The following is a 14354-nucleotide window of genomic DNA, read 5'->3' as shown; positions in this document are numbered from 1 at the left end:
AAAATACAGCAAATTAAAATGCAGCCTACATCCAGGACTGTCAAATTCCTGACCAGCCATCTGACATTTTACAATTATAATTTTTATCTGTGGCCAGAACACTAACACTGTAGCTTCAAAATGTCCTCAGTTCAAACATCTTAGTGGCTGCATTTACACTTTATAGCTATAGTCACTGCTTTTCATTTCTTAGTCACTTTTCAGTAAAGAGTGTTCTTATTTTTTCCTCTAACTTCGAGAAAAGATTTTTTCTTTTTAAACAATCCAATCTTTTCAGTCACTCCCAACAGCTAGACTGTTTTATGGTCACTTCTGTTATTACCTGTAGACTGTGCACTTGTGTAGTGTGTGTATTTAAACAGGCTAAAGTTATCTCAAGATAAAAATGGTAAGTTGTGAATGTAATGGAAAAGATCATTTGACCATGTTTTCCTAAATTTAACGTACACTGAGAGGGTGACCCAAGTTACTGGGGCTACAGATTTGCACTCCTTTGTTGCATCTAGATTGGGACCTTACACAAGAAAAACTTCAGCTTACACTTAAAATAGTAGGCAGAGAAGAACATGGTTTCTTGTGTGACATTGGTCTTGTCAACATATTTTTGTCACCAAACATTTTAACTTGTTATAATGTACATGTTTTTGCTCAATATTAACTTTTTTGTCTGGCTTCTCCCAGCTGTGTTTCCCTCCTGTCTCCCATTCCCTGATTGCTCCAGTGTGTATTTAAGCCTGTTTTTTCCTTCCTCTGTGTTGCGTCTTACCCTCTTTTTTGCTGTGTGTTTTCTTGTTGTCTTCTTGGTTGTTTTTTCTAGCTCATGTTCCTTAGTTTTTAGTTTTTTGAGTCCAGTTTAGTTTCTAGCTCATGTTTGAGGTTTTTGGTTTGTTTTGTAAAGTTAATGCCTTGAAACGTGTTTCCAGCGAATAAAGCTGCATTTTGAGTTTAAGTCCAGTCTCTGAGAGTCCTGCATTTGGGTCCTTCCTCCTGCCTGCTATACAGCCTTTTCATGACACATCAACTGGTACACTTAATTCTTTTATAAAATTTTACCTTTCATATTTTCAAAAAGCCAAAAGCCTTATCTATTATAAGAAAATCATCATACATCTTAAGAGTCAAAAAAATGTTGCACTTAGTTGACTAAGTGTTCAGATCTTTAATCCATTAAAACACGTCTGTACAGTGCCTGTATATAAGAATACCAAAGAAGCAGAGCAGCTTTTAGACACAGCAGCAACATATTTTGCTTTGTAGTGAAGTCTGACTATATAAATTTATAGCCATGAACAGAACAGGAATCAATGGTGTCCCCACATAGAAAGTACTTATTTTAAAGTCACCAAAACTTTGTCTGTAGAACCTTAACCCTGAGCTCACAGTTTCCAATAGCTCTTTATCAAACGGCAAAACAGTATAAGTGGTGATTGATGGAGGAGGAGCCAGTGTGGAAAATTATGGACAGCCCAGATTACCTTATAGTGAGAGTGAGTGAGGCTCTGCCATTGCTTAATGATGAAAGAGAGAGAGAGAGAGAGAGAGAGAGAGATCAGAAACAGAAAGAAACTGAAAGAGAGAGCATGCAGTGGTCTGACAGACACGTTCTGACTCCTGGCTAAACTCGGGGTTAAAATGCACTTCACAAAAATTAATAAGCTGTAGTGTGAACACAAGTCAGACAAACCCAAAAGAACTACCATGTGTGATGTGTGGAACAAATAAACTAAAATGAAGGTAATTAAAGTGAACCTATTATGAAAATTTCAAAGTTCATATTTTCATTCTTGGATTTTACTAGAGTGGCTTTAAAAGATACACAGTTGAAAACATGCTCTGTTTTTCTTACACTATGACCTTGAAGCAGCCCCCTCTTCTAAAACATGTCTTTTGAACTCCCAAACTTTATGTTGTCTGCTTCGGGCTCAATTCATTTGTTAGCAACACACAGCAGGAGCAGCTCCCATCAATGCAAAACTGACTCCACTAACATTTCAGTCAGTGAAATAACTTAGACTGACCGTGAATCCAAAATACTCCAACAGGTCATTTTGGAAAGAATTAATCATATTTTATAGAAACGGGAAAAAAACAATAACATTACAGAACTGAATAACCACTACAAACATTGTCCTTACCCTTTATCGATAAAAAAATCCACAAAATTCACATTTATGCGCAAGAGATCAAGTGGAAGCAACGCTAAGGGGCACTAGATATGGACTCAAGCTGTTCTTCTGTGGTGTAGACAGGAAGAGAAACTGAGTAGGAAGAATTTGTGATTAGTGTTGTGAAGGTGAAGAGAGTGTCAGCAAGGATCATGACTTTAAAGCCAGACATAAAAAAGTCTATACTGAATGTTGTCAGTGTGTGTGTCCCAGAAGTACTAGAAGAGGAAGGAATTGTGAACTAAGATGGGAGAGACTGATGATTGGAGGAGACTTCAGTAGAAAGGTGAAGGGAACAGAGGTGATAAGGAGAAAACATGGTAATGGATTTTGCCAGCAGCATGGAAATGGCTGTGATGAACATGTGACTTAAGAGAGAGGAACACTGGATAATGCATAAGAGTGCAGGAAGGTACATACAGGTGGACTACATCTGTCATGTAATGACTGTGTGACAGTCAGATTTTTTAAAAAAGCAACTTTAATGGTGAAGACTTCAAAAAGCAAAAAATACAAAATGTGCAGAACATGAGGCAGGCATTCACAAACTAGAGCTCTTGAGGAGAAACCTCAGAACAGGGGTTCACACAACACAGAGCGAGGACACAACAAGAAGACAAGGAAAATGAGACGAGATGAGATTAGAACGGAAGGGACACAACTGAGGAACACAGCTGAACAGAATCTAAATAATGAGACAGGATGAGACTATCAAAATAAGATTGGAAATAAACACTGAGACTATACTTTACTTAGTATGTGTACTTTTCTGTTTTCCCAAGTACTGTTCCAATTCAAAGTATGCATCAAGCCAGGTACGTCAAAAATGTCCAGATTTGTTCCCACTCCGCTCATTCTATCGAGCATGCATCGGTGGTGACTGGTGTGTACTTTGTGCAGTCAGGTAGCCCAGAATGCATTTCATCTGAAACTTAAAAAAGCAGCAATGACACATAAGAGCAGCTACAACTGTAAGTAAAGTTTGAAATATTACTGTTTCTCTGATAAATAATAAACTTTAAAGATGTTTTAAGGCAAGAATGTAGATGTCAATAAAATATTGCTACTTAGCTGTGTATGAAGAATATAGAACAAGTAACAAGCAAGGTTAATTGTTTTTTAAATGTATTCAAAACTGTATGTTAGGATGTACTGTAAAAGTTGCATGTAAACGTGAATTTACACCATGTCAGTGCATGTAAATGTGAATAACTACTCTCTCTATCCTACTCCCTTTCCGTGTGTCTTCTCTGTTTTCTGTTATTCAATTGTTATCAGCATTACTGACAAATTTAATTTAAATTTTAAAAAATTAATAGCAACTCTTTGCGATCGTGGCTCAAGAGTTGGCAGTTCGTCTTGTAATCAAAAGGTTGCCGGTTCGAGCCCCGGCTCGGACAGTCTCGGTCGTTGTGTCCTTGGACAAGACACTTCACCTACCGCCTACTGGTGATGGCCAGAGGGGCCGATGGTGCGATATGGCAGCCTCGCCTCTGTCAGTCTGCCCCAGGGCAGCTGTGGTTACAACTGTAGCTTGCCTCCACCAATGTGAGAATGAATGAATAGTGGAATTGTAAAGCGCTTTGAGTGACTAGAAAGGCGCTATATAAATGCAATCCGTTATTATTGTTAATTGCTGACCATAGTTATTTCTTTGTCTGATATAAATAAAGAGTCTTTTTAGCAACAAAGGATTTTCTAATGTAACTGATCTGTTTCTTTGAAGTAAAGTGTAGGAAGGTAACACATTCTGTTCCCAGGATAAGTGTGTATTGGTTTATATGTGTAAAAGATATATAAAAGGGCTCAGTGGGACTGCCCCATCGAGCACTTGCATAGACCTTTTCTGCTTATGCTTATACCTTGCAAGTAAATAAATGCCATATGCTCTGTGTGTCTTACTTTATAATAAACATTTTCTGAACGTGCCCTACTCATTGAGTCCTTGTCTTTAAAGGAGTTATTAAGCCAGCAGGCCAGAGATATTAGCTATAACAAATGGTTCTTCAATAGCTAGCTTGAGGACAAAAAATTAGTGACAGAGAAATCTCCTAGCCTGCTGTTATGATTATGAAGTTGGATATCAATCTAAATCAAGGTTCCCAACACAGCAAACCCAGAATCCAGATGAGTGGACATTCTAATTCAGGACACATGTGTAATTGATCTACAAACAGCCATGCTAGAAAGGGGAGTAAAGCACATGAAGTTGGCAGATATGTGACAAGAGATTATGTAGGAAACCAGGAAACCAATGTTTATCAGTTCAGTACAGTACCAGGAAAGTGAAAGAAAACCCACAGCAGTTTATATTATAATATAACTGAAGAACAGTATCAGCTGTTGTCAGGCCCTCAGTAAGAAGAACTTTCCAGGGAACAAGAAAGACAGATAAGGACAAGGCTTATTCTGCACACAAAGTTATGTATTATTATTAATGGAATATCATTTGAAAGAGAAGGAAATTGAATAACAGAAAGCTATCCTCGCTAACTGTCTCCTTATGGAATATGAAAGTGAATTCCCTTCATCCAGAGCTCTCAGTGATTATTAGTTTGGCCCAGGGCTTTAGGTCTGCAGCAGTGGTGCACACGCATAATGTTTTTAAATGCAGTACAGCACCAAGAAAGTGAAAGAAAACCCACAACAGATTATATTATAATATCACAATATTATGGAATTCACAATTGTCTTCCCCTACCTTTAATCTCACCAACTAATATTTGTTTTAAAAATTGCTCTCCCTTTATCAACATCTGTCCTGTCTGCTGAATTGGACCCAGTTTCCAAAACACTAATCATGTCTCAGATATAACACATTAATTCTATCATGGGTTCATCACTGTCCTCCACCACTTTTCCTGGAATTTTATTAAGCCAGATATCAGTACGTCTGACGAAGTAAAGAAAGTCCTTACTTTATCCACCTCTGATGATGTACTAAGGCAGCTCTGAAGCCAAAGGAGGATCAAATCTGGTACTAGCAAGGTTTACCCAATGAAATGGCTGGCAAGTATGTAGTGTTATTTAGAAAACATGTGAATAAAGGACGTGGACATTTAAGCTAGAGCACAGTTTTATAAAGTGTGTTCATGCAATACTGACAGTTGACAAAAGTCCAGTACATCATGTTAGCTTTTGTGGGCAGACCTAAAAACAGAAGGAAAAAAAAACAAACACCCACCCATTTAAGTGTAAAAACACACTTCCTGGGTCTCACTTCAGTCCCAGACATTTCAAAGGTTCACTGGTCTGTGCAGTAATGAACTTTACTTTGATTTCGACTTTAGGTCTCTGCAACCTCTGTGCGTACTGACTTGTAATTACATTCAACTTCACTGCTAACTTTATTTTTGTTATGTTTACCTAGCCTTTGCTTTTATTATTTACCTAAATTAAGTGGTAATGTACTTTTATTATGTGTGCCTATGGAAAGAGGCACACATATTACTATTCGTCGGATTTATTATTATTATTATTATTATTCTCCAGTTTCCGCCTGAAATTTTGCAGCGAATCTCGCCTCGCAGTTTTGAGACAAGCTTCATATATGTTACCTCATTTTGTGCGGCCGGATCTGGAATGGTGTGCTATGACTTTTGGTGTTTATGAATTTTATAGTTTTTTAAATATTAATATTTTAGTGAAAATTTTCCCGCGCTCCTCTGCCAAACAGTTTTGACATTAGGATTACATATGTTAGATCATTTTGTGCGGCTGGAGCTGGGCTAGTATGGTGTGACTTTTGGTGTTTATAACTTTTATAGTTTTTGAAATATTTAGATTTTAGTGCAAATTTAGGCCAATTCATCTTTTGGCGCCAAATAAACAGACTTCATTTGTGGTGTCTTGGCTCTCTCTAGTGGTATACCGGGAGTAGTACAGCCGAAAAGATTTATCCTTGTGTTGAAAACTCCATATCCCACAATTCATAGCACGCCTCTACAGAGTGAACAATGGCGGCCACCACTTCGTTTTATATGTCTTTTATTCGTGTTTCTAGGTCACAAAATAAGCTTTTAAGATATTTTCAGGCGAGAATCTAGGTGTGTAAACTTCAAATATCTGCTTGTTTTATCAAGACATCCCATATTTAGCGACAGTGCTCTGACTACGTCGGTCCTGCCTGACAGCTAGCCGGCTACCTAGCTAGCTGCCGCACTTGGCTGCAAATGGATAGCGAGGGGACTCTCTCTGTAGTTTCACCTCCCCGGTCTCTCGCAAATGCTCGCATAGAATCGGAGTTACAGCTGGATGTGGAAAAAATAACTGAGTTGTTTGGTGGTGCTATAACGCGGAGCTACAACAGTGGGCAGCTATCCACCGGTGTATGACAGAAAGGATATGCCGCGAATGAGACATACGAGGCAGGCGACTGGTGTTTGCTAACGCGGAGGTCAATCGTGGATCAGGGAAAGCGAAGGCAGGAGCGTGAGGTGAACTGAATTTCAGGTAAGAAGTTATGACCTGCACTCTATTTGGGTCAGATATAAACGGAGTTTAGGTGTAGTTTATTTAGCAACAGTTCTCTTACGTGTTGCTGATAGCCGGCCGGCTAGCTAGCTAGCGCCGCTAGCTTAGCTAGCTAGCGCGGCTAGCGACCCTTCGTGAAAAACCACCCAGGCTTGGCTGATAGTGAGGTGGCTAAAATGTGTTTAATCGCCCGATCGCTCGGCAAGGGTCTGTGTCTTAGCTGGACTTATTTTTCGTTTATATGGGCCGATGATGCTGGTCGATGTGGAAAAAATAACTGAGTTGTTTGGTGGTGGAGCTACAACAGAGGGCAGCTATCCACCGGTGTGTGACAGAAAGGACATGCCGCCAACGAGACATACGAGGCCGGGCAGGCGATTGCTAACGCGGTGGTCAATCATGGATCAGGGAAAGCGAAGGCAGGAGCGTGAGGTGAACTGAATTTCAGGTAAGAAGTTTTGAACTGCACTCTATTTCGGTCAGATATAAACCGAGTTTAGGTGTAGTTTATTTTCGTTGTGCTGACTTTTTCAATCACGTACAATAACTCGTACTGCGTTCTAGCTAGCACGACGGAGTTTCTATACAGCTGTGTGCGCATGTTGAACTTTATGACAGCCTCCCCTGTCGAAACTTCAGTCATGAAACTGATCAATGATCGGCGTTTCTCTCTTGTTTGTTTATCGCGCAAAACAACAGCAGCACGTTTAAGCTTGATCAGCTGTTGTTAGAATTCATTTGCTTTTAATTTCTGGTATCAGCTGATGTTTGCTGGAGCTACAGCTGTAAAAACGGCAGATGTCCTTACTGAATCATCAGAGCTGAACTGGTGATGGAGAAACAGGTTTACTCTTTAGGTGACATGAATAAGTTGAAGGGAAGTTATGAACTATTTTTGACAGACAAATACAGGGAGTGCAGAATTATTAGGCAAGTTGTATTTTTGAGGAATAATTTTATTATTGAACAACAACCATGTTCTAAATGAACCCAAAAAACTCAATAATATCAAAGCTGAAAGTTTTTGGAAGTAGTTTTTAGTTTTAGCTATTTTAGGGGGATATCTGTGTGTGCAGGTGACTATTACTGTGCATAATTATTAGGCAACTTAACAAAAAACAAATATATACCCATTTCAATTATTTATTTTTACCAGTGAAACCAATATAACATCTCCACATTCACAAATATACATTTCTGACATTCAAAAACAAAACCAAAGCAAATCAGCGACCAATATAGCCACCTTTCTTTGCAAGGACACTCAAAAGCCTGCCATCCATGGATTCTGTCAGTGTTTTGATCTGTTCACCATCAACATTGCATGCAGCAGCAACCACAGCCTCCCAGACACTGTTCAGAGAGGTGTATTGTTTTCCCTCCTTGTAAATCTCACATTTGATGATGGACCACAGGTTCTCAATGGGTTTAGATCAGGTGAACAAGGAGGCCATGTCATTAGTTTTTCTTCTTTTATACCCTTTCTTGCCAGCCACGCTGTGGAGTACTTGGACGCGTGTGATGGAGCATTGTCCTGCATGAAAATCATGTTTTTCTTGAAGGATGCAGACTTCTTCCTGTACCACTGCTTGAAGAAGGTGTCTTCCAGAAACTGGCAGTAGCACTGTGAGTTGAGCTTGACTCCATCCTCAACCCGAAAAGGCCCCACAAGCTCATCTTTGATGATACCAGCCCAAACCAGTACTCCACCTCCACCTTGCTGGCATCTGAGTGGGACTGGAGCTCTCTGCCCTTTACCAATCCAGCCACGGGCCCATCCATCTGGCCCATCAAGACTCACTCTCATTTCATCAGTCCATAAAACCTTAGAAAACTCAGTCTTGAGATATTTCTTGGCCCAGTCTTGACGTTTCAGCTTGTGTGTCTTGTTCAGTGGTGGTCGTCTTTCAGCCTTTCTTACCTTGGCCATGTCTCTGAGTATTGCACACCTTGTGCTTTTGGGCACTCCAGTGATGTTGCAGCTCTGAAATATGGCCAAACTGGTGGCAAGTGGCATCTTGGCAGCTGCACGCTTGACTTTTCTCAGTTCATGGGCAGTTATTTTGCGCCTTGGTTTTTCCACACGCTTCTTGCGACCCTGTTGACTATTTTGAATGAAACGCTTGATTGTTCGATGATCACGCTTCAGAAGCTTTGCAATTTTAAGACTGCTGCATCCCTCTGCAAGATATCTCACTATTTTTGACTTTTCTGAGCCTGTCAAGTCCTTCTTTTGACCCATTTTGCCAAAGGAAAGGAAGTTGCCTAATAATTATGCACACCTGATATAGGGTGTTGATGTCATTAGACCACACCCCTTCTCATTACAGAGATGCACATCACCTAATATGCTTAATTGGTAGTAGGCTTTCGAGCCTATACAGCTTGGAGTAAGACAACATGCATGAAGAGGATGATGTGGACAAAATACTCATTTGCCTAATAATTCTGCACTCCCTGTAAACACCAAGCTCCTTTTTTTGTGTAGCTGACAGCTGGTAACTGTGCAGGGGCGGATCTAGCAAAGCTTTTGCCAGGGGGCCAGGTAGGGCATTAACAGAGAAAGGTGGACATAAAGATATACTTTTCTTTCTTACTCTCATATAAAATATTTAGCTTTTATTAAATGCTTATCCGAATCTTACAACCAAAGTTTGTATAATAATACACAAGGTTGGCTGTAGACCATTGTTCATCATTCAGAACACTGTGTAAAAATAACAAAAAACAAAAAGTGAATGCAAAAGTGCATATATATATTTATTTTATGTGTTTGATGTGTGTGTCGGGGCGTGGTCTGCAGTGCCGCTGCAGGGGAGGTGGACCCACGGGTGTAAAGTCTGTGCTCTCTTGGCTGTTTTTTGGGTGTGTGTTGGGCTATGAGTTGAAAAGCTACAGCTGCCTGTGTGGGTACACCAACCATGTGTGAAAAGTGGTCCATAACATAATGCTTCAAAGCGTGTTCATGCAAACATTGTTGGGTCTGCCGTGGTACAATGGGACTTCTGCTCATGAACCTGTGTGCACAGCGTCTGCAAATCGGGGCTGTACAAAGTCACTTCATCTTTACCCAAAACTGTAAGCTGTCATCTGTGAGGCGCGAGCGGTGTTTGTTTTTATCATAATTCATGGTGGAGAATGGCTGCTCTGCTGAGTTTTGCTCTCTGTAGCTGTATGAATGGCAAACTACACTGATTACCAGCGGCATAGGCACACATAAAATTTCTTCTGAAATTTTCCCTTTCTAGTATTACTTTTATTGTTTCAGTCTTGATTGCAGTCTGCAGGGCTCGGACTGTGGAGGTCCGTCCAGGTGAAGAAGTCACACTGCAATGCTCCAACATTTCCACGCACAGTTCTTTAACATTCTGGTTCAGACTGGTCAACAGAACCATGGCCAGCTGTATCTCTGTCATGTTCAGAGCTGATAAAAGTGTGGCATACTGTGATGGATTTCATAACGGATCATTTGAAATGACTTCCAACAGTTCTACTATCTTCTTGAAAATTAAACACGCGAGTGTATCTGACTCTGGACCTTATTTCTGTGGATTTTTCACAATTTTTCCAGTTTTTAATGTGATACATTTATATGTTAAAGGTAAGAACATTTAAAAGTTTTGGGGGAGGTTTCAGTCCTGTATGTATTTATTTATTTTTTTGTCAAATTATATATTCGCTTTATTTAAAGACTTCAGTGATACTGATGAGACTGAGAGCATCACCAAAAGTAAGTTTAGCCTAATTACTAATCATCTGGTTTCTGTGTTTGCTTGCTAATTTTGTTAGAAAGTGACCAAGACCGAAAGCTGAACTTAAACTAATGCAATAATTCTGTCTTTGTAGAAGAGTGTGATGGAATGTCAAAGCTGGCCGGTCTGATTTTGGCTCCTCTGACTGTTTTCCTTATAAATGCAGTTATCGCCATGGCTTTTAAAATCTGGACACTACAGACAGGTACTAGAAACAGCCACTGGTTAATTTTGGTTAATTTATAAATGAGATTTTGGCATGACTGACTGGATGTTTTGTTGCTGTGGCGTAGCTGCTGCTGAAGGACAGATACTACAGCAAAGTGAGGTGAATCCATTTTTATTGTCCATGATAATGTGTTTCAATATTTATAAGATGCAAACATCCTGTGAAATGATGAGACCTTTGTAACTCTTCTTCTCTGTTTTCAGAACCTGGATTCTGATGAAGCAGCAATGACTTTGTACCCAGCAGCAATAATAAAGAGAAGGCCTGCATCACAGAGAGAAGTGGAGACTCATGTTTTGTATGTATCCCAGTAAATGCTCGGGGAAACATTGATAAGGTTTCCCATAAATCTGCTACTGGGATTTTGTGTGTAGTTTATGACTCTACTGTAATGTAGAAAAAAATGTTTAATACATTGACAAAGTTTTGTTTAATGCAATGTTGTCTTTCATTTGGAACAATAAAATCAGGTTTTTGTTTCAGGAAGTGTTTATTATGACAGTGACTGACTGTTCAGATTGTCATTTAGTAAGCGATGGAAATCTGCAGCTGTGCAGGAGTGAGTAGGGAAAAGAAATACTATTCTATAATACTACTATATAGTATTATACTATAGTAATATAGTAAAGAAGTTAATGGGTTTTGTTTCAGTATTAAGAACTGGAAGGCAAAACATCTTGCTTCCATCTGCTCTAAAAGATCTATCTCCTCTGGTCTTAAAACGTGTTCGTGGGACTACCAACAGCCGTTATTAGATGATCTCAGCCTGCGTGAGGAATCATGGGGTTCTAAAAGATCAGATGTAGGCAGGAGCGTCACAACGCAGAGTTTTAAAAGTCAGTACTAAGATTTTAAAATGAATTCTAAAATTTACTTGAAGCCAGTGTAATGAGAGTAAAACTGGTGTAATGTGCTCTCTTTTTCGTGCCTTCTTCTTCATATTTTAATGTCAGCATTTTCAGTCCCAATGCCACAGATGTATGAAATCAACCACCTATCCGTGCAGTCTACTTTTACAAATATTTATATAAGAATAGCTGTAATCTACAACTTCTGCTGCCCGTCACTCCTCCCAGGGCATGGGTCGCCAAAGGTAAATCTCCAGAGATTTCTGCCCTGGGCCATTCTTTCTAGTTGGCTCCAGGTGTAACCCATCTTTTTTGCTGCCTCAAGGTCTCGTCGCCAGGTGTTTCCTGGGCGGCCTCTCTTTCACTTATCTTGGGGGTTCCACCTGAGAGCCTGCCTGCTGATGTTGGTTGGTGGTTTTCGTAGAGCAGGGATGGACAACTCCAGGCCTCAAGGGCCGGTGTCCTGCAGCTTTTAGATCTCACCCTGGGTCAACACAACTGAATCAAATGATGAGTTCATTACCAGGCCTCATGAGAACTTCAAGACATGTTGAGGAGGTCCTTTAGCCATTTAAATCAGGTGTGATGGATAAATGACACATCTAAAGCCTGCAGGACACCAGCCCTCAAGGCCTGGAGCTGCCAAACCCCTGGCCTAGAGCGTGCCCTACCCAGCACAATCTTCTAATAGCTATAAAGCAGGGGTGGGGGAACTCTGGGCCTCAAGAGCCGGTGTCCTGCAGCAAGCAGGTAAGAAAATGATTGCACCACTTAACCAGAGTGATGACAACAAGTCATTTTAACTAGCTTAGTCCATTTTGTCATCAGTCTTTAATGTGGCTAGTCAAATGAGAGAGTGGCCATCTTATCTCCTTATATGGGGTGTGGACATCAGGCTGGAGCTAATCATCTCTATGCTGTAGTCTAACCGCACTGATCGAGCGAGGCAGCTGCACAGTCAGATCATCATTCTCTCCCCACAGAGTACAGACATTTCCATGACAGGAAACACTAGCTACAAGAAATGAAACTAATGGCAGAAGTCATAAAAGAGTATTATTAACATTAAATCATGTTCAATAATATTGACATGTAAATCATCCTACTTCTTGCCAGTTGTCTGACACACTAATCTAAAGGTCACTATTGAAACACTGAATAGCACTGATAATTCATCTCATCTGTGGTTTTCTTGTAGTCCACAGTGTGTGTTATGCCTATTTGAGAGTAAATGGCACTCTCAAACAGCTTTAATGACACCTCTGTAAGGTGTCAACTGATCAAAACCTGAAAGCATATGTTCCTATAATTCAAATCTGCAAACACAAGTTTATATAGTATATAAACAGTATATAATTAGCTGAAGAATATTCAGTCCATATTATAATACTGGCTATTATGAAGTCTTTCAGACTTTTCTTAAACTCCTGAATTTTTTGCCGTAGAACATGGACATCACAGCCCATGCTGTCTTATAGTACGAGACCTTCATGAAATTAGAACACTTAAGCAAGCGCAGATTGTGCTTGTTTCAGTATGTGATTCAATTTGGGCTCTGAAACAACTCCAGAGCACAAAGGCTTCTGCCAACAAGAAGCAGAAGTCCAGCAACAGAGAGATGAAGTTGGAACATGTTGCTTTATTTTGCCAACAGGTAAAATGGATTTTCTGTGTTTATAATATAAAAATGTGTATCTATTCTTTTTTTCTATCTATTTTTTGTCTTAAATGGTCTGCATCTTAACAGAATAAGAGCATACTTGATGTTTGTCAAACTCTCATAGGGAGAGTCAAATAGTCTTCAGGGGGAAATACTCATCCGTTCACAGGAAGAGACAGCACAGTGTGGTCTGAGCACAAGTGAAATGACAAGGCCTCCACAGTAAATACAGCTTTAGAACAAAGTTTAAAAAGGAGCAGTGAAAGTTGGCCTACTTAGTTTTGACTAGTCTTTGTATTTGTACAGACTTAACTATAAATAATGAAGAAAATTACAATCCTTCACCCTTGAAGGATTGTAGGATTGAATGTGTTATGAATCGAAAATAAAGTGCGCCACAGGAAGACTTAAAGCCCTGACCACAAACATCAAATGGCATGATTGTAAGACCAAGAATAATGCTACTTTTAAACAGCACATCATCTTTGCTGTAGATTTTATGAACAAGAACAAACCAGAGTTTACTGATTAAAGAACGAAACTGTGAGTTCTGTGGCGACATGTGTATTTCTGCCAAAGTCATGTAACATACATTAATGTGTTTTCATTGGACGTTATTTTAATTTCATCAAATCTTTAAAATTTCTAATTGATTTGTCTACCGGCACGTTTGTTTTCTGTACACAGTCATTATTGTGTTTATTTCAGGAAGCATGTTTTGTGCATCCTCCCCCCGCCATTTTCCACTGTGGTGACAACACTATGTATCAGCAAAATCGAAAGCAAGAGAAAGACAGCCTTCAACTCTGCAACGAAACCACAAGCAACAAAGCACAGTAGTTTGACACAAAGTTCTTACTCGTTTCTTATATGTTCATTTAAACAAATAGCTGTCCTGCTCGCTTCCTGCTGCACCTTAACCAGGTGGCTGAACCCTGGTTATATTTCCTGATTTCTAAAGTTGATACAAAGGCTAAGAGCAGAGCAAATGTTGATGACAGATAAGCACAAGCTGATTAGTATGACTCCTCTTTTCTTCAAATTTTAGGTTAAATGATCAACACTTATAATTTTCATATTCCTCAGACCACTGGATTGAAATAGAGGATTTGTACTTTATTTACTCATTGCCATGGTAAATTCTGACATCAGAGTCCTATTGGCACTGCTGCATGTGCTTAACTCAGGATAAATATACTCAAAGTTGGATGAACTTGCTTTGACCAG

General features: G+C 39.7%; 1 protein-coding gene across 2 annotated transcripts; it reads left to right on the top strand.

Annotated features, from left to right (window-relative positions):
* Positions 1-4751: 4751 nt before the first annotated feature.
* LOC109195295 (uncharacterized) lies at positions 4752-11095 on the top strand. 2 transcript variants are annotated; one of them, XM_019347333.2, is made up of 6 exons: positions 4752-5470; positions 9907-10239; positions 10330-10368; positions 10485-10595; positions 10684-10718; positions 10823-11095. In XM_019347333.2, exons 1-6 carry the CDS (start codon positions 5428-5430, stop codon positions 10931-10933), a joined length of 672 nt encoding a protein of 223 aa, XP_019202878.1. In that variant the 5' UTR covers positions 4752-5427; the 3' UTR covers positions 10934-11095. The 2 variants fall into 2 exon arrangements, with proteins under 2 accessions (XP_019202878.1, XP_025761963.1); XM_025906178.1 differs by lacking the exon at positions 10330-10368 and having other exon boundaries at positions 4755-5470.
* The last annotated feature ends 3259 nt before the right edge of the window (positions 11096-14354 follow it).

The sequence above is a fragment of the Oreochromis niloticus genome, linkage group LG3 (assembly GCF_001858045.2).
Source record: "Oreochromis niloticus isolate F11D_XX linkage group LG3, O_niloticus_UMD_NMBU, whole genome shotgun sequence".
NCBI lineage: Eukaryota > Metazoa > Chordata > Actinopteri > Cichliformes > Cichlidae > Oreochromis > Oreochromis niloticus.
Note: the sequence above shows the minus strand (reverse complement) of the source record. Positions and strands in the feature narration are given on the sequence as shown.

Coding starts and splice junctions, on each gene's coding strand:
- LOC109195295 (XM_019347333.2), top strand. CDS start 5,428: ATGAACTTTACTTTGATTTCGACTTTAGGTCTCTGCAACCTCT. Junction 10,240..10,329: donor GATACATTTATATGTTAAAG/GTAAGAACATTT, acceptor CTTTATTTAAAG/ACTTCAGTGATACTGATGAG. Junction 10,596..10,683: donor AATCTGGACACTACAGACAG/GTACTAGAAACA, acceptor GCTGTGGCGTAG/CTGCTGCTGAAGGACAGATA.